General features: G+C 39.1%; 1 protein-coding gene and 1 long non-coding RNA gene across 4 annotated transcripts in view; one reads left to right on the plus strand and one right to left on the minus strand.

Moving 5' to 3' along the window:
* The window catches only part of LOC148109806 (uncharacterized), a 47,721-nt gene extending 44,879 nt beyond the window's left edge, over positions 1–2,842 (minus strand). The window contains exon 1 of the long non-coding RNA XR_015724820.1: positions 1,900–2,842. This is a non-coding gene — a long non-coding RNA (uncharacterized LOC148109806). The remainder of the gene's footprint in view (positions 1–1,899) is intronic.
* Positions 1,712–26,544, plus strand: ANXA7 (annexin A7). Of its 3 annotated transcripts, none has more exons than XM_045783195.2 (14): positions 1,712–1,851; positions 7,679–7,733; positions 9,507–9,708; positions 10,473–10,583; positions 11,164–11,228; positions 11,642–11,707; positions 15,814–15,916; positions 16,135–16,229; positions 19,727–19,840; positions 20,286–20,456; positions 22,561–22,731; positions 22,811–22,886; positions 24,195–24,307; positions 26,086–26,544. In XM_045783195.2, exons 2-14 carry the CDS (start codon positions 7,680–7,682, stop codon positions 26,206–26,208), a joined length of 1,464 nt encoding a protein of 487 aa, XP_045639151.1. In that variant the 5' UTR covers positions 1,712–1,851; position 7,679; the 3' UTR covers positions 26,209–26,544. The 3 variants fall into 3 exon arrangements, with proteins under 3 accessions (XP_045639151.1, XP_045639153.1, XP_045639152.1); XM_045783196.2 differs by having other exon boundaries at positions 1,748–1,846; XM_045783197.2 differs by lacking the exon at positions 11,642–11,707.
* Positions 26,545–27,301: the final 757 nt, after the last annotated feature.

Genomic DNA, 27,301 nt, shown 5'->3' on the forward strand with positions numbered 1-27,301 from the left:
GGGATTGAGCCCCACGTTGGGCTCCATGCTGGTCAGAGTCTGCTTGAGATTTCTCTCTCCCTTCTCTTTCTGCCCCTCCCCCCACCCCGGGGGGGGGGAATCTTAGAGAATGTAAAAACGGAGAATATTTGCTAAGTACTAAATGCAATGCCTAGCACATGGTTCATACTTAATAAGTGGTACCTATTGTTAAATCCATACCACTTTGATTTTACACAGCAACATAAACATTGAGCTAGCAATACTGTGTAAGTATTGATTTAATGATGGAAAAACAAATTGGATGTGTCATGGTTCAGACAAGATAATGCAGGTGCCAGCTAAGGTAATAGTAGGAGGCATGGAAAGGAAAGGGTAATTTCTAACAAATAAATAGTGACATTTTATGGGTAAAGCATGAAAGTAAAATCTATAGGGTTTGGTTACTGATTGCAATGGGTGAAGTGTGATGTATCTATCAGAATCAAATCAGGAGACAGAAGCCACACAGTAACAAGTGACACAAAAGTTTCCAACTTAGTAAAGTGGTGTTGAGAGTACGTAAAATCCTAAATGCCTACCTTCATGCTAACTGCTGAGCAATCTAAGATGGCTTCTGACCTTAAAGTGTTTCCAATTTAATGGAAGACTGACATAAGCAAGGACAATCTATTTAACATAGCAAATGAAAAAAATTTGCATTTAAAAAAAACTATTGATAATCCCTTAGGATAGTACTAAATTGAATTCTGACATGCTTATCTCAGTAGGTCTATCAGAGCCATTTTTTCCTCCAGTATTGGATATAAATCTCTGCTTATTTGATCATCAGATCAACTGTTGGTTTGGGTTTTGCGGGCCATTCATTTGGGGGAATAATTTTTCTAGAGATTAAATTGGGCTATGTCATTGCCTTGACTCAACTTGTCCAATTAGCTTCCCACTGGAACCAGAATAAAATCCGAACTCCTGGCCCACCCTCGAGGAAGCTTTTGAGTAGAAAAGTATGTGTAGTAATAAGTTGATGGTTCACAAACTCAAGTGTGAACCACCTGGAGGGCTTGTTAAACAAATTGCTGGGCTCCACCCCAGAGTAAATTTAAAGTGGAGCCCCAAATTTGCATTTCTAACATGTTTCCAGGTGATATTGCTGCTACTTGTATGGGGACCACACTTTGAGAACCACTGTAAAAGGTTAACTGGTTTTTGCTCTGAAATAAGCTTTCTTAATGAGTTTAAGATACTGGTCTAAGCCCCTGAAATTACTTCAGATATTTAATGCTAGTGTTTGTGTCAGATGTTAGGGCTCTAGTGTGAGGGGAGCCTAGACTCACCCAACGTCCCGTCTGGAGTGGTTTTGATTATAATGTATCTCGAGTTCTGACTATCTAGGATCCCAATAAGTATAAATTCATTTCATAGGGATCTAACAAAAGATACGGTCTTTATCTCAGGGAGGAAGTTAGGTATATCAGAGGCGGAGAGGCTGCACCTGGCCTTCCAGGTGAGCGGCCCTTCTCAACCGCCCGTCACGGAAAGGGCTCCGGGCTTCCTACCGCTGTGACTTGAGAGAGCCCCAGCGGCACTGGAGATGGGCTTTGGGACGGAGAAAAGTGATAAAACCGGCTGGTCCACCCAAAAGGAGCGTCTCTTCCCGCAGGCGGAGCTGCGCGGTGCGGACTAAGCGAAAGCAAGAGCAGGGCCGAGCCGGGCGCCGCCCCCCCGCCTCCAGCTGCAGGGGCGTTCCCAGCTGCCACAAAGATCCTAACGGGCTCGGGCGGCGGCCCCCGGCGCTCCGCCTCCCCGGGTCCTCCCCCGGCTCCATCTTGCTGGCGACCAGGGTTGGGCTGTGACGCTGCTCCCCGAGGTCAGGTGAGAAACGGCGCCCCCTCCCCTTTCTGCCCCCCTTCCCCGGGTCACCTCGCTCACGCTCGCTCTGAGGTGCGCGGTCCAGGAGATGGTTGGGCCCCGCGTGTGTCCCCGCTGTACGGGTTCGGTAGAGGTGCCTGTGGGCCTCCGGGGCGGCGGGCGTCTCGGCGTGTGTGTCTCAGGACCCTGGGTCCCCGGCGGGGGGGCTTTTCGGGCGGAGGCGCATTGCGTTGGGGGTAGGATAGGCGAGGCGGCCGGCCTGTGTGCCACTCCGCTGTCCGGAGATCCGAGGGAGCAGTGACACCCCGCGCGCAGGCAGGTGGACCACAGGTGTGGGGACTGAGGCCAGAGGATGGCCCTGCTAAAGTGACCTCAAGGAAGGCTGAATAGGGAAACCAGCAAGGAGCAACGAAAGCCGTCTGGCTGGTGACTAGGTTTTCCGGTGACACAGCAAATTTTGGGAAATTTGTCCCGTGCTTCACTAAGCCAGGAACAGAATGCCTAAGCCTAAAATTGTACATTGCCTCAAGTTTATAGTTCTTGGAAACTAGGAAATAACATTCCAGATTTGATTCCTGTTCCCTGAACAGCAGCAGATGTGTGCTGGTATCAGGCCGTCCGTCCTGAGCGAACACTACCTATACAGCTGGAGGTGGCTGATGTCCACCATAAAAGTGACAGAAATGAAAAAGTGCCAACTGCCTTTAAACTCCCTAGTATCTTCTATCTAATAGGGAGCTGATCTGATAGTCTGTCCTAATTAGAGCATAATGAATTACCTCTTGGGCAGGGAAGGAGTTTCAAGCACTAGATGGCAGGTAGAAGAGAGAATTTTGGCCACTCCAAATTTAAGCTGCTTTTCAGTACTCACTGGTGATGGCTGCCTACCCTGTCCCAGAAGTCATGGCTGGCTCTTGCCGACTGATTTAAATCGTACTTCCCCACCAAGAGGCAAGTTTTGGAAAATTGTAGTAGCTCCTGTTGGCCATCTTCATTTGCCTTTCCTGTTTCCTATTTGTTTCATAAATATGCAACAGCTGCCTCTTGTGTTCCTGGGCTTCCTGCCATCTTGAGACTCCTGTAGTGAGACCCACCCCTTTTAGTAGCTGACTCACTGGGTGGAGATGGTTTGGAGAAGCAAGAATGATTTCTAGTCTTTTAAAAGTAGTTGCTGATGGAGAATGTTAAAAACGAAATAAAAGCTCTTGTTTACCAGTATAGTTTTATTCCTTGGGCAGAATGAGTAATTTGTTGAGTCACCCTGGGATTTTAGTTTTTTGTAAAAGATTTTTAAATCTACCTTCTGAATAGATGATACATGCGCAACTCTAAAAGGGCCAAAAGTACTTTGAAAATTGTTTCCTTCTCATTACGCCTCTGTGGCCTCTGTGGAGGCCTCTGTGGAGGCAGCTACTAGTTTCTACCTTTTTGAGAATACTTTCAGAGATAGTCTCTTACACATAGAAGCAGATAAATGTATTTTCTACGCTTATAGTTGGCAGTTTATACAGTTTTCACCTTGCCTTTTTTTCCCCCCACTTAATATGAGTTAGAGATGGCTCATATGAGTTAAAAAAAAATATTCAGACTAGCAACATCAGCATCACCTGGAAGCCTAGGTAGACATGAAGAATCTCATGCCACATCTCAGAACTACTGAAGCAGAGTTTGCATTTTTAGCAAGATCCCCAAGTGATTCACATACACATTACAGTTGAAGTACTGTTTTATCTAATATGTTGTTCAAAGAAGGGAGAGAGAAGATTTGAGCTTGGTAAGTCAGGGAAGGTGAGTGAGCCCAGGTGTGAGGGCCAAGTCAGTTAATAACAGTGGCTGAAGTAAAGGCATGCTGGGAATGGTTCAAGTGGTAGAGATTTCACATTGGAGGTTAGCTATTGGTAAAAGATAAAGTGAATAGATAAATTGGAGCCAGTACTAAGGAGACCTGAATGTCAGGCCTATAAATTTCCATTTGATACTCCAGCAGCAGTCTTTGAGGAGTTTTGACCTGAAGAGTGGTATGCTGAAAGAGGAACATTTCAGGAAAATTGTAAGTGTGAGAGTATATGCAAGGACATAAATAGAAAAGTAATTTTAGTAAAATAGGCGTTAAGTGATGGAAACCTGGTCTAAGGATACAGCCATGAGAATAGAAATTACAGGAGGAGTAGGAGAGGCATTATAAAAAGGAAAAAGGGAAACATTGGGTTATTTACTGTACTTAACAATAGGTAATGAGTGGTACTAGTAACAGATACGGGATTTTTTTCCCCCAAAGTTTTTGTTCAAATCCCGACCAGTCAACATACATTACAATATTAGTTTCAGGTGTAGAATTTAGTGATTCATCACAACACCCTGTGCTCATCACAAGTGCCATCCTCAATATCCATCACCTGTTTAACACCCCCCCCCCCCCCGCCACAGTAACCATCACTTTGTTCTCTAGTTAAGAGTCTGTTTCTTGGTTAGGTATGGGATATTAAGAGTGATCTGGTGGGGAGGGATGAGTATTTAATTCTACACCAATATTGAAGGCCTCCTAGCTGGCTTCTATCTTAATATACTCCTCGTTCTTTTGATGATTGCCCATCTTAAAATGATATATCCCACCTTTGCCTCGCACATGCTGATGTTCAACTTCCCTGCCAATGTATCCATCACCTTTTAAAACAGTTTAAACCTTTGATAATCCAGTTACTTTCCAATCTTAGTACAGTGTTTTATGGTAGGTGCTAAATATGATTATTTGACTTTATATAGATATATTTGCCAGGTAGATTATATCTGATCACCAATAGTTTTTTAGATATGGTAATGCTATGAAAGGGTATCATTTTGAATGTTTTTTGCCTGTTTATTTGCATTTGTTTTAGGTTAGTAACGTTTTCTTCAAATGCAAGAGGCATTTACACATATACATATATATGTATATGTTTATGGGTTTTGGTTCACACTGGCTGCATTTGTTTTACATGAGCTGTCTTTTATTCATTAATTTAAATTCAATTAATTAACATAGATCAGTAGTTTCAGAGGTAGAGTTCAGTGATTCATTAGTCTTACATAACATCCAGTGTACATTCTGTCCCATGCCCTCCTTAATGTCCATCACCCAGTTACCCTATGCTCCCACCCTCCTCCCCTCTAGCAATCCTTAGTTTGTTTCCTTCCTATGATTAAGAGTCTCTTATGGTTTGTATGCTCTGTCTTTAAAAAAAAAAAAAACAAAAAAAAAACAAAAACTTTATTATGGAAAAATTTAAACATGCAAGAGTGGACAGAAGAGTGTATTTAATACCCGTGTACTTGTCACCCAGCATAAATAATCAACTCATGATGATCTAGTTTCATCTGTACTCCTGCCCAACCCTTTCATATTATTTTGAAGTGATTCCCGGACATTATAACATTTTATATATATTTAGTGTGTATCTAAAAGATCAGATGCTTCACAAAAATCATACTACCAATGTGACACCTAAAGATGTAATAATTTCTTATCAGATATTCAGTTATTGTTTGCATTTCCAAATAGAAATGAGCTCCTTTTGAAGAAAATAACTTTGAATTGATTATTCTTTTTTTTTTTTAAGAGAGGGAGAGAAAGAATCTTAAGCAGGCTCCATGCCCAAAGCAGAGCTCAATGCAGGGCTCAGTCTCACAACCCTGAGATCATGACCTGAGCTGAAATCAAGAGTCAGATATTTAATCAAATTAACTACCCAGGCACCCCTCAATATAGATTGTACTTCAGGAAAACCATATAGTTGAAAAAGATTTCTCAAAGATTCCAGATAATAAATGAAGAAAAAATGATAGAATTAGATCTAGGCATTGATTATCAGCCACAAAAAGAGACGGCTGATCATTTATGTGTTTCCTGATAGAAACAATATTTTTGAGTGTTTGTGCCAAAAAAGTAATCTGATCAAGCTTCTAGAACTGACTACAAATTTATAGTATATAACTGTTAAAGATTATCATGGAGATTCAATTGGCAGAATTCAAATAGAGGGAGATTTTAGGACAAACTGGTTCCTTCAACAAATAAGCTGCATGGAAAAAAATAGGGGTGAGGCTTTTAAAAGAGATTTAAGAGACATGCCAACTGACTAGACTATATGGACCTTATTTGTATACTGATTTGAACAACCAAACTGTAAAAATTATTTTGAGACATTTGGGAAAATTTGAACACTGACTGGATATTTGATATTAGGAAATTAAATTAAGGTACAATGTTGATAAATAACTATGGCTGAAAAGAGCCCTCTTTTTACAGATATTATATTGACATATTTATGAGTAAAGGGATATGATGTCTGGGTATTTGTTTTAAAATGATCTAGGGAAGGGGCTCCTGGGTGGCTCAGTCGTTTAAGTGGCTGACTTTGGCTCAGGTCATGATCTCAGAGTCCTGGGATCAAGACCCACGGTGGGCTCTGCCCTCAGTGGGGAATCCACTTGTCCCTCTCCCTTTACCCCCACCCCCCATGCTCTCTTTCTCAAATCTTTGAAAAATAATAATCTAGGGAAGGGTACAAATGAAATAGAAGTAACTGTAACTTGATAATTGTTGAAACTGAACATGAAGGTTATATGAACATTCATTATATCAGGTTGAACCACAAGAAATTTGCATGTTAAAACAAATGAATTTCAGTAATGCCATGTAGTTCAATCTAACACTGTTCTAAAATCTGAGAATTTTCCAGGGCACCTGTGTGGTGCAGTCGTTAAGCATCTGCCTTTGGCTCAGGGCGTGATCCTGGCGTTCTGGGATTGAGCCCCACATCAGGCTCCTCCGCTAGGAGCCTGCTTCTTCCTCTCCCACTCCCTTGGCTTGTGTTCCCTCTCTCACTGCCTGTCTCTCTCTGTCAAATAAATAAATAAAATCTTTAAAAAATAAAAAATAAAAATAAAATCTTTGAATTTTCCATAATAAATAAGTGCAAAATAAAAATGGAAATCCTTAAAAGACCATAGAAATTGGAACACTGACACATTGATGATATGGTTTTATTTTAAAAACAGCCTTGTTAATTAAAAAAAGTTAGGTTTGCAGGTATGTATACCTGTATGTATAGGTTAAAATGCTAGAATGTCTGGGATTTACTTCAGAATAATCCAGTGTGGTAGGGAATAAATGAGAGTACTGGAATAAAAAAAAAAAAAAAGACATGAATTAGTAATTACTGCAGCTGAGTGTTGAGTCTGTGGGGTTTCTTATACTATTAACTTTACTTTTGATTAAGTTTGAAACTTAATCAGAAGTTTATAAAAATGTATGTGTGACTACAGAATGTTAACTCTTAACCATTGTTTCCCATAATGTTACATCACCAAATCAGGGGATATCTGTGGCACCTGAAAAGCCTTTATTTTAATATTTACATGTTCATTTTAATATTACCTTCTCAAGAAACTATCATAAGTTTTCCATTTAGAGAAGTGATATAAAGTAGACATAAAATAAATTTAAGTGAAAAATTAATTGGCTTAAAAGATACTCCATAAATACTCCATAAATAATAGTACTGGTAGTATTCCACAAATAGTACTGGTAGTATTCAGATATGACAAATTGTATGGTATGAGGAGAATGAAGTTGGAACATTTACTATGCTATACTGACTCCGTTGGTGTGAATGGTGAAATGAAGAAGCATTTTATAAACTTTTCTTGTAAACCTCTAATATCCAACTGTTGAATGCCTGACAGACTCTTTTGAAAGAAGATATATTTTGTATAAAACCCTATGACAATATATATCTTCAAAGGACTTAACCCTTATAAAAAATTACAAGGACTTTTTTTATTGTTACAGAATGTCATACCCAGGCTATCCCCCAACAGGCTACCCACCTTTCCCTGGATATCCTGTAAGTATTGCCACTTATAAGAGTAAAACAGTTTGTATACTTGGAACAGGCATTGTATAGGGCTAGCCCATGACAGATCTTACAGGTATGCCAGAGGAGGGGTCATAAACTCAGTTGCCCAGAGGTAGAATAAGTGCGTTAAGGCAGGTATTATGGAGGAATGAGAGGGCACTTGCCTCACGTATGGAAAGCCAGCAGCTACTCAACTGTAGCCCGATATAGCCATGCTGGGAGGCAGACTCAGTGTTGCTGATACATTTCTTCAAGTAAAGCCAGAAATGTGGATTTGATGTGAAATTGCCCCATTTCTTTAAATTGGGAGATTAATTTTTTTTAATGTTAAGTGTTATATGAGCCAATAAAACATGGATGTAAGCTAAATCTATCCCATGAGTTCACTGGTTTTTAAACTTTGTGTTAGAAGGTTTAAAATAATTAAGAAGGGCTTGACTTTGAGATAACAAGTTGCAGTGGATTAAAGGTCCCTGGATTTATAGTTCTGAGACTTTTAGTATTTGAAGTTCATTTTATTAATTTTTTTATTTCATTTTATTAATGTGCTACTAGGTTCTGCCTTTTTGATGTCTGGACTATGAGGACTAAACTCATAGCTGAGACATTTAAGAATTACCCATTTCAATTTTATACTCATGAATGTGTAAGTCTTTCTAACTCTGGGAGAATACAAAGAGAGGCCTATGCAGGTTAATGATAATGTGTATCCCTATGTAAAATGAATATATAGCTCTCCTGAATTTATCATAGGAGTGTTGAGAATTATGAATATGTTCCCAGGCCCCTATATACTGAACTGGACTCTGGCTACCATTTTGTCAGTGTGGGCTAATTTCTGAAACAGACAGCCCTAACATCTAAGTGACTTTACACAATACAGACTCATTTCTTGCTCACTTTAGTTCCTAGAAGTCAGTGGCGGGAAGGTGGAAGGGTGGGAGGAATCAAGGAGGCTTTATTCCTTGTAGTCTTTCAGGTTCCCAGGCTCTTTCCATGTTGGCTCTACCATCCTGTAGTGCCTTGGAGTCCTCCACTGGATGCTCTGCTTCCACCTGGCAGATGAAGGAAAAGAGGACGAGAGAGTATAGAAGATTGCACAGGAGGTTTTTAGGGGCCAGGCTGGAAGTGGTGTACATCACTTCTATCTTTATTCATTCACCAGTACTCAGTCATATGGTTCTACTTAACTGCTAGGGGGCCTGGGAAAGGTAGTCTAGCTTTATGGCCAGAGGAGAAAGTTTAGTGAGCATGTAACAATCTCTGCCACTCTTAGACATTGTCTAGTCTGAACTAGGCTCCAAAATGTCACACCCCATGTATGACTCAGGTCACTTTTTTCTTTTTTTTTTCTTATTCAGCAGGTTCAGGTGTGTTGCAAGAGAGCTATGAATTCTTCTCTTTAGGGTAGAGAGCTGTATCTTTCTCATATTTCCAGGTGCTAGAAAAACAAAGGAACTAATGAGCTTTGTTAGTTTTTCTTGAAGCCTTGAGGTTTGTAAAGAGTCTAGTTCTTACTCCCAAATAGAGAAACAGATCCCTCTTGCCCATCACAGGTAGAATTAAATTTAACTGAGTTCTGACAAGCAAGTGTTCTGACAAACTAGTATACTGGTAAACTAGTATAAGATACCAAGACTTTTAATGGGATTTTTAATATGTAAGAGAAAATCTAGACCTTAACAGTTATCTGTTTCTTTTTTTAGGTGGGTCATATTTCTATGTGATCACATTAATTTGAAAAATTTTCTCGTTTTTCAGCCTGCAGGTCAGGAGTCATCTTTTCCCCCTCCGGGTCAATATCCTTATCCTAGCGGCTTTCCTCCAGTGGGAGGAGGTGCCTACCCACCAGCCCCAAGCGGCTACCCAGGAGCTGGAGGCTACCCTGCCCCTGGAGGTTACCCAGTCCCAGGAGGCTATCCTGGTGCTTCACCAGCAGGGGCCGCTCCATCCTATCCAGGAGGTGAGTAATGGGTTGTGGCATTAGTGATGATTTGGGATTGCCGTACCACTTTTTCCTTTTTTTAAATCCTCTTCATTCTTGCTTGTTTTGTATGAGGTCAGAGATGCTCTTAGCCTGCTCTCTACCAAAGACAGTAAGAACCTGTCTGGCAAGATAGAAGGATAAAGGTTCTTAGGGAGCATAAAAGCAGGGAATTCTGTTGTGAAAAAGAATAAATCTCATGGTAATAAAGGACCAATATATAACAGTTCGGTTTTTTTTTTTTTTAAGATTTTATTTATTTATTTGTCTGAGAGAGAGAGAGAGAGAGAGAGAGAGAGAACAAGCAGGGGGAGTGGCAGGCAGAGGGAAAAGCAGACTCCCTGCTGAGCAAGGAGCCCGATGGAGGACTCAATCCCAGGACCGTGGCATCATGACCTGAGCTGAAGGCAGACGCTTAACTGACTGAGCCACCCAGGCGTCCTGTTGATTAATTGTGATCTTAAGAACTAATTAAGATATTTCAGTTAGCATGATTGTGATCTTTAAGACGGCTTTGTTCAAAGGTAAAAAAGCTTAGCACTTTTGTATTCTAAGTCAGTTAGGCAGGCAAATGAAGTAAAAATTTTGTAATGGAGAAGAAATTGATAAGTTGAATGTAGACCAAAAGAGACTGCTGTTATAGTATTAATAGCCTATTTTTTCCACTGTTCTTAGTAGATATTTTCCTAAAGTTTACTCTTCAATCATAAGAACTGTCACTATATTTATTCTTTTATTTCTAGTTCCTCCAGGTCAAGGGTTTGGAGCCCCACCGGGGGGAGCAGGCTTTTCTGGCTATCCACAGCCCCCCTCACAGTCTTATGGTGGTGGCCCAGCACAGATCCCATTACCTGGTAGGTACCAACTATCCAGAGAAAAACAATAGTGTGCTATTTAAAATTTTTCAGTTGGCATTGAGAAAACTTAGTTTATGTTTGGGATAGCCTTCAGTTAAACTTCATTCTAAGTACTTGTATGAATAATTTTAAATACAGGGTTTCATGAAATGGGCTAATTTGATGGAAAAGTTTAATCAGTAAGATGGAAGTAAGGACCCACTTTTTCAATTACAAAAAAATCTGTTCCAAAGCCAAAAAAGCAAAACCTTTAGGAGCTTCTCTGCTCACTCCTATACCACTCCTGAACCCTCAGAACTATGTCCTGAGATCCTTTCCAGATGGAATCAGAATTTTGTTTGAGGGTTTAAAGGGAAAAAAGGTATTATTTCTTAAATTGTGTAGAACATGAAATATTTTAAAAGGTTCTTATGACCAGAGTTGGTTTTCATTTCAGTGAATTATAATATTAAAAAGTTTATCCTAGTGAATAACATGGTGTGAATGTTCTCATATGTTTCCATATTCATAATAGTCACTGCTGTTTTGAAAAATTAAATCTTATAAGACCTGTTTACTATATTTTTTTAATGTGTAGGTGGCTTTCCTGGAGGACAGATGCCTTCTCAGTATCCTGGAGGACAAGCTCCTTATCCAAGTCAGGTATTTCTGCTCCTGTTTTTATATTTCATCCAGTTTAATTGGATAATGCCAAAGTAGGGCACCACTCCTTTGCTGATATTAGACATTTCCATGAAACAGAGGAGATGGTCTGTGACAGTCACTTAAGATTCTAATCTTTGCTTCTGGTAGACTTGATGCTCTCTTTGGTCCATCTGCTTTTAAGTGTGTCCTGATAATAAGACAAGCATAGATCCCTTCTCACAGGTGATGATACTCATAACTGTTTCATAGAGATTCAGTTGGGTTCTTGGCATTGGTTTTCTTTTTCTTCCCTCACTGACAGTTAAAACTATGAACTTGGGTGACTGAGTAATTGGTATTTCTGGCAGTGTTTGAGAAAGTGTGGATTTGTTTTCTGTTTTTACCTTTATAACATTCTACTCTTTTTTCAGATCAGTACAGACTCCTTTCCTTCCTATCCTGTTTTCTCTCCTGTTTCCTTGGATTATAACAGTGAAGTGAGTAAGGTTTTCTAATGTTTACTAGTTGCTAGGTCCCCTATATGTGCCTTCATTACTTTCTGATTTCTCGTGTGTTTGTCTCTCACAACTTCCTTGAGGGCTCAACTGTATCTGTTTTATCTTTATGTCCCTGTAGTGCTTGACAAGGCTTTAACCGTGATAGCAAATTAATGTTTGTTGAATTGATTTCTCAATAGCCCTGGAAGGTCTCCCATATAGCAAATCTTTGCCCCATCTCTGTATAGCCCTTTATTTTAATATTGTTTTATTTTTAATTGCCTTGTTAATTCTTTTATATCCTATGCAAGTTACCAGGAACACAAGCAGTATATTTTCATGCTTATCTTTATCTTGATTTTCTTATTTATTTCCATACTGTTTATTCATAAAGATCTATCATTTCCAAGCTGTTTTAGAGCTGGGATGGGAGAGGGAGTACAGTGTTGGAAGAGAAACACTCTGGCTGTTTTCTGGCTTACTTTTTTGATTTGAGGAATTTGAGCTCCAGAGAGATTAAGAAACTTGTCCAGGGCCACACTGCTAGTGAAAGACAAAGATAAGACTAGATCTAGCTCTTCTGACTCCCAGACCAGTGGTCTCCCTGTTACTCAATGCTGCTTTGCTGATACTATAAATGATACTCCTCCAAAACACGTAGAGAATTGCTTTCAATCCTTTTTTTTATTGTTGAAGTTGATTGTTAATCATATTATAAATCTGTGACTATTTTAATAATTTTTATTTTATTTTAGCTTAAGCATGCACATATTTTAGAAGCATTTTATGACTGAATATAAAATATTTTCAAACATAAAACACTGAAAATGGGGCGCCTGGGTGGCTTAGTCATTAAGCGTCTGCCTTCGGCTCAGGGCGTGATCCCCGAGTCCTGGCATCGAGCCCCGCATCGGGCTCCCTGCTCCGCTGGGAGCCTGCTTCGTCTTCTCCCACTCCCCCTGCTTGTGTTCCCTCTCTCGCTGGCTGTCTCTATCTCTGTCAAATTAATAAATAAATCTTTAAAAAAAACAACAACAAAAAACCACTGAAAATGAGCCACACATACACATGCAACTCATGTGTAACAGTTACTACTCTAAGATAGGTCTAAAACCAGTAGGTGGAAGTTTACAGAGTGGTAGATTTTGGAAAATCTTTTACATGGAAGTGGAACAGGCTACCTTGTGAAGAGAGAGCTCCCTGTCACTGGAAGCCCTCTGGTAGAGGGTATGTGTGTGTGTTTAGGAAGATGAAAATTTCTGTCTTAATTATTTGGGCCAGGTGACCTTTCCTGACTGATCCAATTTTGGTTTCTCAGCAGGAAGGTTGGCATCAAATAAGTGTCAACGGGTGGAACTTTTGGTGGCAGATAGTGTGGGCTTTGTTGTGCTGAGAAATTTTCCCTGGTTTGAGTTTTGACCTCTAGAACATAGACCCTGATTTCCTTTAATTCAGTATAATGGCTGGAGGATAGTATTTTTGATGAAGATTCACTTCAAATGTAGACTTTCAACATAGAAGAAAACAAATCCATTTTTTCCTACAGATGAAAAATGGAAATTTTTTTAAAGACTTATTTTTTTTTTAAGATTTATTTATTTTAGAGAGCACACGCGCGCGCACACACACACGTACATGTAGTGGGGAGTGGGAAAGAGAGTCTTAAGCAGATTCCCTGCTGAGCGGGGAGCCTGACCTGGGGCTTGATCTCATGACCCCAAGATCACGACCTGAGTCAAACCAAGAGTTGGACACTTAACCGACCACGCAACCCAGGCACCCCGTTTATTAGAGAGCGAGCCCCCGCAGTGAGGGATAGGGGCAGCGGGAAAGGGAGGGAGAAATTCAAGTGGACTCCGTGCTCAGTCTCACAACCCTGAGATGACCACCTGAGACAAAACCAAGAGTCAGATGCTTAACTGACTGCATCACCCAGGCACCCCGGTTTTTGTTTTTTAAGAAAGAAGAGGATAACAGAAAATGAGAATCATCAAATAGAACATGTTGAGGCTTAGTTTCTTACTGCCTAGTCCAGTGTATTATAAACAAGGCTTTTTGCCCTACTTAGGATTTTAGTGAAGGTGCTTACAGCAAAGGAAACTTTCTCAGTTTCTTGATACCATAAGGCTCATCATGTAAAGGCTTATGTTGAAAAAAAAAATTTATACTTGACTATTTGCAGCTGAGAATGGTTTTAGTTTTTTCTTAAAACTACTATACAAATGTTTGTTAGTTCCCTGCTTATATTCCTGGCTTAGAAACTTCATAGTGCTGGGGCGCCTGGGTGGCTCAGTTGTTAAGTGTCTGCCTTTGGCTCCGGGCGTGATGCCAGGGTCATGGGATCAAGCCCCGTATTGGGCTCCCTGCTCTGCTGGGAGCCTGCTTCTTCCTCTCCCATTCCCCCTGCTTGTGTTCCCTCTCTCGCTGGCTGTCTTTCTCTCTGTCAAACAAATAAATAATTTCATAGTGCAGGATGGTTGTTAGAAGAAAATGTTGGTGTGAGAATATAGGTAAGTGGGAGAAGTTATTGACCCCAAAATGTTTGCTAAAATATGGTCTGTTCCCTTTCTTCCCATTTACTTTGCTCCTGCAGTTGCTGGCATATTGCTGTATTCAAGAGTATAACTTCAGGGGCGCCTGGGTGGCACAGCGGTTAAGTGTCTGCCTTTGTCTCAGGGCGTGATCCTGGCGTTCTGGGATCGAGCCCCACATCAGGCTCCTCCACTATAAGCCTGCTTCTTCCTCTCCCACTCCCCCTGCTTGTGTTCCCTCTCTCGCTGGCTGTCTCTGTCTCTGTCAAATAAATAAATAAAATCTTTAAAAAAAAAAAAAAAAGAGTATAACTTTAAATGCAGTTTCAGTTGCCTAAAAAGCTATTGTCATTTTATATTTTGCAATCATGTTGAATGCATCTTTAAATGATATTTTAAAGATAAGGGGTTAAATAAAATATATTATTAAAATTTAGTTTTAAGAAACTGTGGTAGATTATCATTTCACTTCATTCATCCCATCTCTCTTAAGCCCTGATTTGAATAATTTAAGAAGACTATTGAATTGTTTTCTAGCTGTGTATTTTTAAATTTTTTAAATTTTGAAATAATTTCAGACTTTAAAAAAATTAGAAAAATTGTACATAGGGGGCTCCTGGCTTGCTCAGTTGGTTAAGCGTCTGCCTTCGGCTCGGGTCATGATCCCAGGGTCCTGGGATGGAGCCCCGCATTGGGCTCCCTGCTCCGCAGTGAGCCTGCTTCTCCCTCTGTCCCTCCCCCTTGCTTATGTGCTCTTTCTCTCTCAAATAAATCTTTTAAAAAAATGATATTATATTGCTTGTTTGAAACCTCATTGGGCAGCTCAAGGTCTACCTAACTAAAACCCTTATTATATTATTGTCTTTAAATCAAGCACTGCTACTCATCTCACACTATCTAGGAACCAATCTTTTTTTTCTTTCCTTCTGTTCTACTAAGACGGAAATCAAGACATAGGAAGATTGTGACAAGTTTCACAGGCCTGACTTTATCTCCTGAAAGTTTGGCATTTAGCTGTCTTTTGGCAGGAAGAGGATTGGTCTTTCTTGCCTGTTCCAAAATGAGCCTTCATAATAAAATTCTTATATCCTTTGTCCTAAAACTTAAACATGGCCTCCTTGCCTAAGAGTGATGACTGGAGAAATCTTAAGTTGTCTTCTTGTCAGCAGAGAATCCTGACTTTTTAAAAAATTTACATTTCTTTTACTAAAGAAGTTGAATATTTTTTCATGTTTCTTTTTTCCCCAGTTTTATTGAGATATAAGTGACATGTAACATCGTATTAGTTTTGGGGGTACAACATGATGATTTGACGTATTTTTATTTTATTTATTTTTAAATTTTATTTATTTTAGAGAAAGCAAGAGAGACAGCAGGGCAAGAGGTAGAGGGAGAAGCAGACTTCCCACAGAGCAGGGAGCCTGATGTGGGGCTCGATCCTGGGACTCTGGGATCATTACCTGAGCTAAAGGCAGGCACTTAACTGACTGAGCCACCTAGGCGCCCCTGATGTATTTTTATATTATGTAACGATTAGCACAATAACTGAGTTGGATTTTATGCCTCTTGTTTCAGCCTGCCACAGTGACTCAGGGAGCTCAAGGAACAATCCAACCAGCTGCCAACTTTGATGCCATGAGAGATGCAGAAATTCTTCGGAAAGCAATGAAGGGTTTTGGTAAGGAAAACAGGTTTTTAATCTTATTTACAATTTCAAGTGATTGAATCTAAAGTAAAAATAAACTTTACATTATAAATCAAGTTTGTGTGTCCACCGGTGCACATAACTCAATTTAATCTGGCACCAAGCACCTTGTAAGCATCTAAGAGATGTCCTCAAAGAATACCCAGTACAGAATTAATTCATCCTTACTTAAACATGTATGGTTCTTCCAGGGACAGACGAGCAGGCAATTGTGGACGTTGTGGCCAGCCGTTCCAATGATCAGAGGCAAAAAATTAAAGCAGCTTTTAAGACCATGTATGGCAAGGTATATATATATTTTTTTTTTCTTTTCTGGCCACAAACAGTGGCCTGTAGACTCTACATTTATGTCAGGTTGGATACTGTCTTTTTATTAGTGTTGGTGGTGCAAAGTAGAGACAACTAGGTTTCAGAGACCTCAGGACCGGTGTGTTCACTCTTTCTCTTAAAAGCCTTTCTAATGCTGGAGTAGTCCTTGATCTCATAGTCCTACTCATACCTCATATGTTGTCTGATATGTGAGAGATGCTCAGTAGAAAACCGATTATGGCCACAATAGCATAATTGATAATAAATTTATATATAAAATAGATAAACAGTATAATAGAGAAATAGTTTGGTTCTCAGTCTTCTCTTTACAGTGGGATTCAAGGACTTATTATACAACCCCTGCTTATTCTTGGCGTTTGGCTTCCTCTTCCACTCCCCTCCCTCCCTCTAAATATATCCTATATTATGATGCGTGGAACTTCTTGCCATCCCTGCACACGTCATGGTCTTTCATACCTCTATGCTTGGTATACGTTGTTCTCTTGGCCTAGAACACCTTTTCCTCTTTTTTTTTTTTTCTTCATGGCAAGCAGCTTCTTCAGGATTTAGCTTGAATCAGCTACTCTGTGAGGTTTCTCTCATTCTCAGGGCAGAATTTTGCTCCTTCTTTCACTGTGGTCCAGTCTCATTTTGTAAAACCTCTGCCATAACTGATCTCATTGCCTATTCCCTGCAATGATGAGCTCCCCTCAGGGAAACCATGTCCTGTTCATCTGGGCATCTTCAGCTCCAAGTACAGGAATAATAACAAATAGCCACTTAATAAGTATTTCCTGAATGGATGATCAGTGACAAAATCCAGCAAGATTCTGTGGCTAAAAAGCGCTGTTGCTTCTTAGATATCAAGGGGAGACCTGGATAGCATTGTTTTTCCATTTAGATAGGAATCCTAAAATTTCCTAACATTCTCTGGATCCAATTTACTTTTCTCAGAATGAGAGTAGAGGTTCACTGGTTTGTCCCACTTCACTTATTCTACTCTGCCTTACTCTCTCTGCCTGGCCCAGGTCCACTTCTTTAGTCTTAAAGCTGATGAAGCGACACCAACTCTAGATTTCCTTAGGGTTCAACATCAGATTCATTTCTCTAACAAGTATTTTCCTTGGTTTGAATCTCTTTAGTTCATATTAGCCTGTGCTATGCTGTCTTGAATTTCTTCTGTATCAGTTTAGAATTAAAACTAAATTCACAGCCTGTGTTTTCTTACTCCCAGCCACCTTTTCTCTAGGCTTCCTATTAGTTAATACAAATAGCATTTGTTGTGGAGTTGTCCTTGATTCCACATTCTTCTTTATCAATCAGGCTGTGAGTACTTACTCAGTGCCTACTATATGTTAGGCACTGCTTTGTCCTAGCATCCAGTTACTGACAATATCTCATTGATCTAATATGTAAAAGGGTTCCTTTAAAATACGTCTTCTATCTCAAATCCACCCCTGAAATCCAAGCCTTTATTCTTACCTGAGTGTTCTGATAGGTAAATGTTCTTCTCTAAAGTCTCTTTATGGTCACAGTCCATACTGCCTGTGGTTGTCATTTCAGTGCCATTTTCTTGCCTGAAAGCTTCCAGTGGCTCCTTCCAGCATGCAGAATCAAATCCACATTCTTTAGCTTGGTGTTCAAGGTAATAACACAAGCATATCATTACAGCTCTTGTCTCACTAATCTATGAGAACATTCCCCTCCAACAAAGTTGGTTATCTTACCGCTTCATTAAACAAGCTTTGCTCATTCTTGCCTCATACTGGTGATTCTCAACCTTAGCTGAGCATCATAATCTCCTTTCAGATTTAAAAACACATGCAGAATCTCTGAGTATTTGTCCTCTACGTCGTTGTGGGGTGTGTGTGTGTGTGTGTGTGTGTGTGTGTGTGTGTGTGTGTGTTAAGAAAAATTCCACCGAAAATTTTACTGCGTAGCCAAGACTGGGAGCCATGTTTCTGTTTCTCATTTGTGTTCCTCCTTCTTGCCTGAAATCTCTTTCTGCTTCCTCTTTGCCTGCTAATGTTTACATACCCTTCAGGATCTAGACTAGAAGCTTTCTCTGAGTTCTCTAGCCCAGTTTAACTTCCCCTGTTTCAACTTTTTCTGCTGGTTATTTATGTGCCATTTACTCTTCTGATGCTGGATTACAGGCTGCCTTCTATTATCTCTTTTTAGATGTGTATCTTTCCAAATAAGAACACGATGATGAGTCCTACTTCTGTACAGAACAAGGACAGTTTTTATGCAAAGCAAATATCTGTTTATCATTTTGTTAATCTTAATTATTCTTTATTTCATGTATTTGTCTCTGTACCTGGTACAGTGGTGAAACTAGAGTAGGAATTTATTATTGTTTATTGGTAGAGTGAATAAAATACATCTGCTTGAGGGGCGCCTGGATGGCTCAGTCAGTTAAATGGCTGACTCTTGACTTTGGCTCAGGTCATGGTCTCAGGGTCCAGGAATTAAGCCCTGTGTCAGGCTTCTTGCTCAGCAGGGAAGTCTGCTGAGGATTCTCTTTCCTCTCCTTCTGCCCCTCTCCCCACTCAATGTGCATTCTCTCTCTCTCTCTCAAATAAATAAATCTTCAAAAAGAAATAAATATATCTGCTTGTAATGTTGGCGAGGATGCAGAGAAAGGGGAACCCTCTTGCACTGTTGGTGGGAATGCAAACTGGTACAGCCACTCTGGAAAACAGTATGGAAGTTCCTCAAAAAGTTAAAAATACAGCTACCCTATGACCCGGCAATTGCACTACTAGATGTTTATCCAGAGGATATAGTGATATCCAAACATAGGGATTCCAGGGGGTGCATGTGCCCCCTAATGTTTATAGCAGCAATGTCCATAATAGCCAAAATATGGAAATACACCATGGACTATTACTCGGCCATCAAAAAGAATGATTGCAGCTTGCCATTTGCAGCGACATGGATGGAACTAGGTTGTATTATGCTAAACGAAGTAAGTCAGTCAGAGAAAGACAAATATATGATTTGACTCACATGTGGAATTTAAAAAACAACATAGATGAGCAGAAGGGAAGGAAAAATAAGGTGAAATCAGAGAGAGAGACAAACCGTAAGAGACTCTTAACTATAGGAAACAAACTGAGGGTTGCTGAAGGAGTCGGGCAGGGGGATGGGGTAACTGGGTGATGGGCATTAAGAAGGGCACTTGATGTAATGAGCACTGGGTGTTAGATGCACCTGAAGAATCACTAAACTCTACCTCTGAAACTAATAACACACAATGTTACTTAATGGATTTTTAAATTAAAAAAAATTTGCTTGAGTGAAACAAATTTTAAATGTATAAATTTACTTGTTTCTAGTATATACTATTCAAGTTTGAAATTTAGGTTTTCATAAAGCAACTTAATTCCATTTTTCCATATTTTTCTTAAAAAAATTTAAGCAACAAAATTTGGAGAGCATGCATACTTAGTTTGTATTGTAATTAAACAGGATTTAATCAAAGACCTTAAATCAGAGTTAAGTGGAAATATGGAAGAACTGATCCTTGCCCTATTCATGCCACCTACATACTATGATGCCTGGAGTTTACGGAATGCAATGAAGGTATCGTATGCCATTTACTTCATATATCTTATCTTATTTCAAATGTAAAACCCCACAAATTATGGCAGTTTTGAATTTACAGTGACAGCTTAAATCAATACATTGTTATTTGAATATATAGACCTTTTCATATCCAGAGGCCAAAGAAGTATTTGATGGAATAGTAAGATTTAATTACTTCCAGTGGTTTTTGTTTTTGTTTTTGTTTTTTTTAAGATTTTATTTATTTATTCAACAGAGATAGAGACAGCCAGCGAGAGAGGGAACACAAGCAGGGGGAGTGGGAGAGGAAGAAGCAGGCTCAGAGCAGAGGAGCCTGATGTGGGGCTCGATCCCATAATGCCGGGATCACGCCCTGAGCTGAAGGCAGATGCTTAACCGCTGTGCCACCCAGGCGCCCCTTGTTTTTCTTTTGTATAACTCTCCCTTTCTTCATTTCACATAGGGAGCAGGAACTCAGGAACGTGTATTAATTGAAATTTTGTGCACAAGAACAAATCAGGAAATCCGAGAAATTGTCAGATGTTATCAATCAGAATTTGGACGAGACCTTGAAAAGGATATTAGGTCAGATACATCAGGACATTTTGAACGTTTACTTGTATCCATGTGCCAGGTGAGTATAGCATAAATATATGCTGATGGAACATTCTTCACGTTCTATGACCAGGGAGCATTCTTTATTCCTATTAGTATTTAGCCTTCTTGGGATCTTGCCACCTTTAAGAGGAGTAACACAGAATCCATTGTACAAATTTCTTTGTAGTCACAATTGAGATTTATTTCTGCAAATCTGGCTTTTGTAGGGAATTGGAAATTAACCTCTTTAAAGTTATATGGAATCAGAAATCAACTTGAGGTTCTATATTTTAGGCTGGGGATGAATCTTGTACTTTAAGCTTAGCATTGTACTGTCAGTTAAATTGGACCATTAACTGAAAATATGTGGAACTGCCATGGAACTCCTATAGGGTAAAAACTGTGTGAGGAGAGCCAGAAATGCAGAAACATTTCTCAGACTTCACAGAAATGTTGTGATTAGTACCTTCCTTATTCTGATTTCCCAAATGTGCTGGAGAAGTGACAGAAAGTTCTCCAAATAGAGTATTTGGAATGATACTGAACACACAGAATGAGATGATGAGGGTTTATTTGAAAGAGATGATGCAGAAGACCAGAACACTCATGCAGTATCAGGAGTTACGGCTTTCCTGCTAGTACACAAGGCTGGATAGTCCACAGGGATGTGAGAGTAGAGCAAAGGGAGATAGTTGCAGAAAACAGTGCACCAGAGTGAGTGGATGTGGACATGAGAAAAGAAAGCAAATGGGTGGAAAGAAATTGAATTTACCTACGATGGAATAACAGAGTAGGGGAGTAGATTAGCATTTAAAAACAACAACAGGATGTACTGTATGGTGACTAACATAACATAATAAAAAATTTAAATAAATCAAAACAACAACAAAAAGAAGACAAAAGCAGGAACAGAGATTTAACACTAAAGAATGATTATTATGACTTTATATGAGATGCTGAGTCTTTTTATGCAGAACTCAAGGCCTAGCTATTTACAAAGTAAAGGGACCTCTTTCAGGGAGTGAGCAGAGGAATGGCTTCCCAGAAAAATGAGACTGGTGTTGTGTGTTTGAGTCCAAAGGCAGTCATCTGGGGAGTTTTTCCTGAACATCTTTTCATGTGCTATCTTTAGCCTCAGATTTGGAATGTGTTTCTGGATATTTCTTGTGCCCAGTGGTCTTCAGAATACAGCATCTCCCCTTCAAGGAACACCTCTCCATTTTGTCCCTCAGACAGACACGGAGACTCAAGAGGACAGCCTTTCCTTATTTTGGGTTTGTGTTTCTATTTTTGAGAGAAACCAAATGCCCATCTAAGCTTTATTTAGGGAGCTTCCTCTCTGGCTTTCTCCTTCTTCCCAGGGAAGAGTTTGGTATACAAATTGGTGCAATCTAGCAGAACTTGAGTTATTTATAGCTTCTTCTAAGAAGCTCGTGTGTCATTTGTATGTATACATTCAAAATAAAACTTACATGATGTAAGATTACACCTGGCTGAAGGAAAGGAGGTTCACGAAGCCTCCATTTTGTATATTGCCTCCCTTGACTTAAATCCTTTGAGTGCAGGGACCTTGTCTTTCCTGTGTCCCTACCACCTAGCACATCCTGTCAGTTCACTTTCTCTGGAGAACCCTGACTAATAGAGCCTTACACAAAACAAGTGCTCTATTCCTTTTAGCTGCATGAATGAATACAAAGTGGAACTCAGTATAACGCATATTGATCTTAAATCCCAGCTAAGGAGAATTATAATTTCTTCACTTGAGTAGTAGTTTATATCTCCTAGTAGAGATGTTTTTCTTTTCCTTTTTTGGGGGAGGGGGTGAGTTGTATAAATATAAATATACATACATAAATTTTTTAATGGCAACTTTTCTGGCTTAACTTTGTCCTCAATGCCCTGAAAACCTCCCATTTTAACCTCATTAAACCATGATCAAATATTAAGTCCAAAGTTGGCAGTATAATAAAGTACTAGTTACACTAGTATAGCTTCTTTGGAAATGAAGATATTCATGTCAAACTTTATGCATTGATCTTCAATAAATTGTCCCTTTAAGTCCAAAAGTGACTAGATTGTTAAAAAAAATTTTTTTTAGTATTTGTATCACATTTTGCAGTTCCTGCCTTCCTCTTTTGCAGGGAAATCGTGATGAGAACCAGAATGTTAACCACCAGTTGGCTCAGGAAGATGCTCAACGTCTCTATCAAGCTGGTGAGGGGAGACTAGGGACAGATGAATCTTGCTTTAACATGATTCTTGCCACAAGAAGCTTTCCTCAGCTGAAAGCTACAGTGGAGGCTTATTCCAGGGTATGAGCTTTTCTTTTGACGATTTGGCTTCAGTTTTAAGTTGTGCAAATATTTTAACCCCTATACTTTTTGTTTGCAGGTGGCTAATCGAGATTTGCTAAGTAGTGTTGCCCGTGAATTTTCTGGAAATGTTGAAAGTGGTTTAAAGACCATCTGTAAGATACTTTTATGTTTTGCTTTGTTTTGTTTGTAGATGAAGAGGCTTTGAATAGTTGTTTCCATTAAGTGATGATAATTAATATAGCCTCCTGGGAATCTGCTTAGGCAGAGGCCGAGCGAATCCTACGTTTTTATATACAGTTCCCTATGAATGGTGGTGGTGTGATCAAAAAGGGTTGTTTGAAATTATTTGGTCTTTATTCTGCATGCCCTTCATGAGTATTAAGCAAGAATTACAGTAGATGTAGCATTTCCATTGAAATGAATGGGAAAGCCCTAAGCTTGAGCTCCCAAAAAACGCTTGGTTTTTTTTTTTTTTAAATGATTTTATTTATTTGAGAGAGCATGAGCTGGGGGAGTGAGGGAGAGAGAGAGAGAGAGATGCAGACTCCCTGCTGAGCAGGAAGCCTGATGCATGGCTCAATCCCAGGACCCTGAGATCATGACCTGAGCTGAAAGCAGATGCTTAACTGAGCCACCCAGGCACCCCAAAAACACCTTTTTTTTTTTAAGTTTATTTATTTATAATCTCTCTACCCAACATGGGTTTTGAACTTACAACCCCGAGGTCAAGAGTCACACGCTCCATTGACTGAGCCCCCTCAAAAAACACCTTTCAAATATTCAGTCTAATGAGACCCTTTTCCCTTTTGGGGAAAAAAAAAAAGTTTCCGGTGTTCTTTGAGATGTCCAGTGAAATGGAAATTTAATTCTCATGGAGAATATATGACTAAAGAGAGTATTAGGAACACATTGGTATTAGCAATTGGGTGTCCTACAGATATTACTGTAGTAATTGTAGCTAAAGAAATGATGTAAAGTTAGTGTATCTCTACCATCTGCAGGAAGAGACTTCGCTAAGTTAATTTTCCTAAGAGAAAATGTCAGGCTTATTATTCTCAAATTTTGGCTCAAGTCTGTTTTTTATACTAGAATGTATCTCCTACCCTTCTGTCAGCCAAATGATATATTTGGTGTCTAGAATTCAGATTTCAGTCATTATTTCTTTTAAGTAAGATATTACCAGGGCACAGTTGTCACAGATTTTCTTACTTGAAGGGGAAAAAAGTAAAGGATCTAAGCTATTGCATCTATGGAGAAAAAATGGGATTTATTGGCTAGAGGGAATCTTCTAGAATTAAAGGTAGCCTGCCTGATGCAGCTAGAAAGATAGATGAATGTTGAGAAAAATCAAGATTTCTGAGGGGATTATGAGGATCAAAGGCAGGCTAGAAGTGATAAATGAAGCTGGGGCATGGAAACCTTTGTCAAGGCATCACGTGTAAAGTATCTCTAACTTGCAGTGCAATGTGCCCTGAACCGCCCTGCCTTCTTTGCTGAGAGGCTCTACTATTCTATGAAAGGTGCTGGCACAGATGACTCCACCCTGGTTAGGATTGTGGTCACTCGAAGTGAGGTGAGGCTTTCTTGTCTGATCTTACTTGATTTTTTTTTTTAAAGGCTTCTTTATTTGAGAGAAAGAGAGAGAATGCAAGGGGGGAGGGATAGAGGGAGAGCGTCTTCGAGCAGATTCCCCCTGCTGAGTGTGAGCCCATGCAGGATTCTATCCCAGGACCCTGAGATCATGACCTGAGTCGAAATTAAAAGTCAGACACTTAACCAACTGCGCCACCCAGATGCCCCTGATCTTACTTGATTTTGAATGTTGATTTCCTAAAAGTTCCTCAGCTGGTGATTAGGAATGACATTAAGAAAGAGCTCCCTTTGTCACCGCTGGTGGAGCCTGTATAAAGCACAGTGTTCACTCTCCTCATGCCCTGAGAGAGGATTGGGTTAGTGAAACAGACCACTGTCCCAGTGTAGCCAGTGCCAAGAGATTTTCCTACTTAGTCTGTGGAGAATACTGATTTATGTCAAGTTGGAAAATGTTATCTTTCTGTTTCTATTTTGCTAATGTAAAAAATGGTATGAAAGATTAAACCTATTGGATATAAAAATTCTTGAAATTTAGCATGCCTTCTAATTATAAAATAATTTTTAAAAATTTATCTTTTTCTCTTTACCTAAATATACCTCAAATATACCTTAAATGCTTTCCTTTCTTTGGCTTTGTATATTTACTGGACTTATTTCTTACTTGAAAGAAAACATGCCACTAAATTACAGTAGAGAAGGTAAATCATTTTGAAAAAAACAACCATCATGTGGTGTTTTTAAAAAACTTTGTGTATTTGTACTTAGGCCTAAATTTTCTAAGCATGATCTCTCCTTTAAATCGTAATAAAATATACACAACACCAAACTTAACATTTTAACCATTTTAAGTATGCATTCCAGTGGCTTAAATTAAGTACATTCACATTGTTGTACAGCCATTACCACCACAACTTTTTCACCTTGTAAAACTGAAAATTCATACTCCTTATATAATAATTCACCATTCTCCTTTCTCCCCAGCCCCTGCAGCCATTTTGCTTTCTCTTCCTATGAATTTGACTACTCTAGGTACCTTGTATAAGTGGAATCATACAGTATTTACCCATTTGCGACTGACTTCTTTCACTTAGCATAACATTTTCAAGATTCATCCATGTTGTAGCATGTGTCAGAATTTCTTTTTAAGGCTGAATAATATTCCATTGTATTATTTCTTCTGTTTATTCATCTGTCAGTGGACACTAGGGTTGCTTCCACCTTTTGGCTATTGTAAACACAGGTGTACAAATATTTGCTTGAGTCCTTGCTTTGACTTTTGTGTATAGACCTGGAAGTGGAACTGCTGTATCGTGGGGTAGTTCTGTTTTATTTTTTTGAAGAATCACCAAACCTTTTTCTACAGCAGCTGCACTGTCACATTCCTACCAGCACTGTACAAGGGTTCCAATTTCTCCATACCCTTGCCAACACTTGTTGTTTTCTGTGTTTTTGAGAGTAACCATCTTATCAAGTGGTTTTATTTTTTTAATGGTTTTTAAATGACCAATATTTTGAGGATAATAGATGAAACTGGTACCACCCTTATTCAGTATTTTTATAGAACAGTGAATCCTCCCTTCACTGGGTGATGCTAGCAGTGGTATGAATGATAGCTATCGAATATTGGTCACTTGGTGTCCCCCCCCCCGCTTTGATTATAATTAGCTTCTTTTCATTATTAAAGAATAATCCTAATAAATAGCAGTTTTCTTTTAACAGCTGCTTTCTAACATCAAAAATATCATCTCTTGCATGCAGATTGATCTTGTACAAATAAAACAGATGTTCAGTCAGATGTATCAGAAGACCCTGGGCACAATGATTGCAAGTGACACAAGTGGAGATTACCGAAAGCTGCTTCTGGCCATCGTGGGCCAGTAGGAGGGATTTTTTTAAAGAAATGAAGCCTGTCTTTCAGTGATTGACCTGCATGCAGCAATATCAACCATCATCTAACCAGAAGAGCTTTTTTACTAAGGACTGTGTCAGGGTATTGTGCTTGGTTTGCACATGTGGTTATTGCCTTAATTCCAATGTTATTTTTTTCTCTATATTTAATCAATGTGAAGCAATATCACAATGATGGAGTAATAATGCAATGTTTTGTAAGGCATAATTGTCACTGTTCTTATTCTAATCGGGATCCCAAATTGAATAAAAATCACAGCAATTTCTAATTCTGCATAATAAAGCTGAATAAAAGAAAAAGTTGCGAAACTCTGCCTTCCAAAGCCCTAGTAGGTCTATTGGACAATTATAGTTGGTAGTATGTCAAAACTGTATTACTTTTTTAAAGATTCAGCTCTTTTGAACTAGAAGAATGATTTCCATCTTATTTTACATAAATTGGTATTCTATATTTATAAACACTCAACTTTCCACATAGGAAAAGGATGAGTATTGCGTGTAGCAACTTTTAAAAAAGGGATTATATGTTTATATGAATAAAATATAGCCTACTTTTATGTCTACTAAAACTTCCTAAAGATCTTTATTGGCCCTCGGTTTTTTTAAAAAAGAAAAAAATTTATGAAAGTCTTTAAAAATTAGTTGCAATTTAATCATGATTCAAGAAAGTGAAGCTTGACATACAGGAGGTGCTCAATTAGTGAATGAAGATTATAGTATCTCTGGGAAAATTGGATCCTAACTCTTTTGGAGAAGTAGTTCAGGAGCTCAGTTAGTGGTAAAGCAGGATGATTACAAAACCCATTGGTTTATCCCCACTGCTGAGCAATTACTTATTGAGTATATTGAGCATTATAATAGGTAGTCAGGAGAAATAAAAAGGAAGGAGATTCATTAATATACTGGGGGTTCGAAACAAAAATTAGGATAAAAAAATTGTAAATGTTAGATGATAAATTCTGCTGAGGATGAGAACCCTCTTTGTTCTTTGTGTGACGCTCCCCAGCAAGAAGCAGAAATTTAATACAGATTTGGTGAATGATTGTACAAAGAATTGAGAAGAACA

Source organism: Ursus americanus, chromosome 6 (genome assembly GCF_024610735.1).
Source record: "Ursus americanus isolate L20-20 chromosome 6, mUrsAme1.1.p, whole genome shotgun sequence".
Taxonomy (NCBI): domain Eukaryota; kingdom Metazoa; phylum Chordata; class Mammalia; order Carnivora; family Ursidae; genus Ursus; species Ursus americanus.

Excerpts from the sequence above, each read along its gene's own strand:
- ANXA7 (XM_045783195.2), top strand. The coding sequence starts at position 7,680 with ATGTCATACCCAGGCTATCCCCCAACAGGCTACCCACCTTTCCCTGGA. Across the intron at positions 11,708-15,813 it reads CCTTGGATTATAACAGTGAA|CCTGCCACAGTGACTCAGGG; the intron begins GTGAGTAAGGTT and ends CTCTTGTTTCAG. Across the intron at positions 16,230-19,726 it reads TTAAGACCATGTATGGCAAG|GATTTAATCAAAGACCTTAA; the intron begins GTATATATATAT and ends GTAATTAAACAG.